Here is a 3,361-nt window from a genome sequence, read left to right on the forward strand (position 1 = left end):
CTCCTGCCTCAGCCTCCCGAGTAGCTGGGATTACAGGTGTCTGCCACCGCGCCCGGCTATAATTTTTGTATTTTTAGTAGGGACGTGGTTTCACCATGTTGATTAGGCTGGTCTTGAACTCCTGACCTAGGCCTCCCAAAGTGCTGGGATTACAGGCGTGAGCCACCGCACCCGCCCCGAACGTTGATTTTGATTTGTAGACTGGGTCTGAACGAATGCTGGGGACTCCAGCGAGGAGCTAGTGAGGACAACAGGAACCTCACCCAAACCTGCGAGCCCGGGTCACCCACGCTTACTCGAGCTTGGACTACAACTCCCGGCAGAGCTCGCGGTAGGGGGAGTGCCCGCAACCGCGAGGAGCTTTGGTGACTCAAACCGAGTGACGGAAGTGAGCGAGGGCGTGCCTGTTTGTGGCAGGCGAGGTGCAGCAATTGGAGGAGCCAGGAAGAAGGGGCGGAGCCTGTGCTTGGGTCAACCAATGGCTTGCGTTCAGGAGCAACCGGGGTACGGGGCGTGTCCGGGCTGATTCTCCGGCTGTGTGGGGCGCACGGTCCCGGGATACTGGGAACCGCGGGGTGGGAGGGCTCCGTCCTGGGGCCGCGGCGGCCGGGCGGGGGAGATGGCGGCGCGATGGAGCAGCGAGAACGTGGTTGTAGAGTTTCGTGACTCCCAGGTGAGCTGGAGGCCGAGTGGAGCCGTCTGGGCATGCGTCCTCCCCGCTTCCCCTCCCCCACGCGGCTGCTTCCGTCCCGGGGGCTACGGGGAGACCCTCGGCCCCGAACTGAGGAGGTGGGCGGGCTGACCCGACCTCTTAGACCGGGCGGGAGAGGGAAGAAGACCATCGGGAGCCATCGGGGGCAATCGGGGCGGGCACGGACGGAGTTTCGGGGCTCTCCACGCGGGTAGGGGAGTGGGGTCCGCCTTGGGACACTGAGGCAGAGACTGCGCACCGTGAGTGCTGAGGAGAGGTTTCCCATGATCAGGGTGCGGAGCGAGGGGGTGACGGCTCCCCGAGGCCCTAGCCGCGTTTGGCGACTTCAAGCAAGTCGCTAGACTCCTTAGAGCTTCAGCTGCGTGGACTTTTAACCCAGTTGGGGTGAATTAGTTGAAACACTGTTTGCAAAGTGCCTGTTGCAGTGCCTACGCGATAAAGTGGGTCTTAATGCCATCAGAGTGGAAAATACCGTGTAGTGGATAGGAGCGACACTGCACGTGTTGCCCGAGTTCGAATCCCGCAACCCCTACCCTGTCATCACTTCCTACACGTTAGTTTTCTCACCTGTAGAAGGGAGATCGTCGTACTTACAAGATTGGCCTAAATATTTTATTTTTTAATTTTCTATTTTATTTTATTTGAGACAGGGTCTCGCTCTGTCACCCAGGCTTGAGTGCTGAGGCGCGAATCACTGCTCAGTTCAGCCTTGACCTCCCAGGCTCAAACTATCCTCCCACCTCAGCCTCCCCAGTAGCTGGGACTGCAGGCGCACGCCACCACTTCCGCCTAAATTTTTCATTTTTTTGTGGAGACGGGGTCTTCCTATGTTGTCCAGGCTGGTATGGAACTTCTGAACTCAAGTGACCCCCCGCCTCAGCCTCCCAAAGTGTCGGGATTACAGGTGTGATCCACTGAGCACAGGCTCGAGTGAAGATTTTATGTGGTCATATGTTTAGGATATGTGGCACAGTGAAGTGTGCGTGGTAACCCTCAAGAAATGTTAGCACTTACTAGAGAGTTTTATCGTTTTTTCTTTGCCATGTCTTCCATATGCCAGGCCTCCTTCGAGGCGCTTTATCTATATCTTTTTCTGATTCATACAATAACCATGCAAGGTAAGTAGGTGTTATTCCTTTTTTCCAGAAGTGGATCCCAGTGACTTGGCTAAGGCTTCCTATAATGTGGCCAGTGCCATTGGGATTTGGATGCTGGATCTGACCCCAGAGCCCTGGTTTAGCTCATTAGACTGCTTTACTCATCGTGGGTAGCTCTGAACCTGTCATATACATCCCCTCTTCCCCAGTACCTAGGACAGTGTCTTGGTGATTCTCTTCAGTTTTCAATTTATTTGAAATTGAAAGAGTGATTCTCTTTCAATTTATTTACCTTTTTAATTTTTTTTTTTGAGGCAGAGTCTTGCTCTATGACCCAGGCTGTAGTGTAGTGGCATGATCTTGGTTCACTGCAACCTCTGCCTCCCAGGTTCAAATGATTCTTGTGTCTCAGCCTCCCGAGTAGCTGGAATTACAGGTGCGTGCCACCATGCCCGGCTAATTTTTGTGTTTTTTGTAGAGACGGGCTTTCACTATGTTGGCCAGGCTGGTCTTGAACTCCTGGCCTCAAGTGATCTGCCTTCCTTGGCCTCCCAAAGTGCTGGAATTACAAGTGTGAGCCACTGCCCCTGGCCTATTTACTTATTTTTTGTAGAGACAGGGTCTCGCTGTATTGCCCAGGTTGGTCTTGACCTGCTGGCCTCAGGCGATCCTCCCACTTTGGCCTCCCAAAATGATAGGATTACAGGTGTGACCCACTGTGCCTGGCCATTCTCTTCATTTATTCAACTAATATTTATCGAATACCTTCTGTGTGCCACACTTTTATTCACTCATTTATTCAACAAGGATTTACTGAGCTCCCATCAGGTATATACTGTGCCAGGCACAGGAGGTTGATACTGAAGGAGATCTGGATTAGTACAAGTGGGTGGTGTGGTTTCTTCTTTCCAAAACCCCATCCTGTCTTTTGCCAGAGGATGAGTGAGTGGAGGAGCTACCTACCAGTTAGCTCTGTGGTGCCCTCTGATCAGTAGCCTCCACTGAGAATTTGAGCAGTAGCATTTGGATTAAGGATCTCCAAGTACTGTCAGCACGGAGTCTCCATGAGTCCTGCTCTCCCTAGAGAGGCGCCAGACTCCTAGGGAAAAGGAACTGTATTCCTGTTTCCTTTCTTGTTAATTGCTTTCATTGGGGACTAGGACAAAATAGAATCGTGTATCATGCCTCTAAGCCTGCTAATTTGGAAGCTACTAATCTGCAAACCCTTTAATTCTCACAGAAACCCAGGTAGTCTCACCCTTGCCTCTTTATAGAGATGTAATTGAAGAGACCTGCAGAGAGAGTGCTGACACATATATTAGGATGCTATGAAGTTGTAGCAAATAATTAAATCTCAACAGCAGTTGTCATAGTAAGCGAACAAAGTAAATTGGGTAATTTTACTGGCTTATGGGAGTTTCTGTTTTTTTTGTTCTGATTTCTCTGTTTACATGCTAATTTATGTGAATTAGCATGGTTTTGTGGGTGATTCTGGTGATGATTGGAAGGGGCAGGAACCCATTTTATTTTATTTTATTTTATTTTATTTTAT

At 50.9% G+C, this 3,361-nt stretch overlaps 1 protein-coding gene across 1 annotated transcript in view; it reads left to right on the plus strand.

Moving 5' to 3' along the window:
• Nucleotides 1–490: 490 nt before the first annotated feature.
• Nucleotides 491–3,361, plus strand: part of WDR59 (WD repeat domain 59) — a 131,588-nt gene continuing 128,717 nt past the window's right edge. Inside the window, exon 1 of the mRNA XM_017868616.1 lies at nucleotides 491–673. Within this exon, the coding sequence (XP_017724105.1) occupies nucleotides 620–673 (54 nt within the window). The 5' untranslated portion in view covers nucleotides 491–619. The remainder of the gene's footprint in view (nucleotides 674–3,361) is intronic.

The sequence above is a fragment of the Rhinopithecus bieti genome, unplaced genomic scaffold (assembly GCF_001698545.2).
Source record: "Rhinopithecus bieti isolate Rb0 unplaced genomic scaffold, ASM169854v2 scaffold_2574, whole genome shotgun sequence".
Classification (NCBI taxonomy): Eukaryota; Metazoa; Chordata; class Mammalia; order Primates; family Cercopithecidae; genus Rhinopithecus; species Rhinopithecus bieti.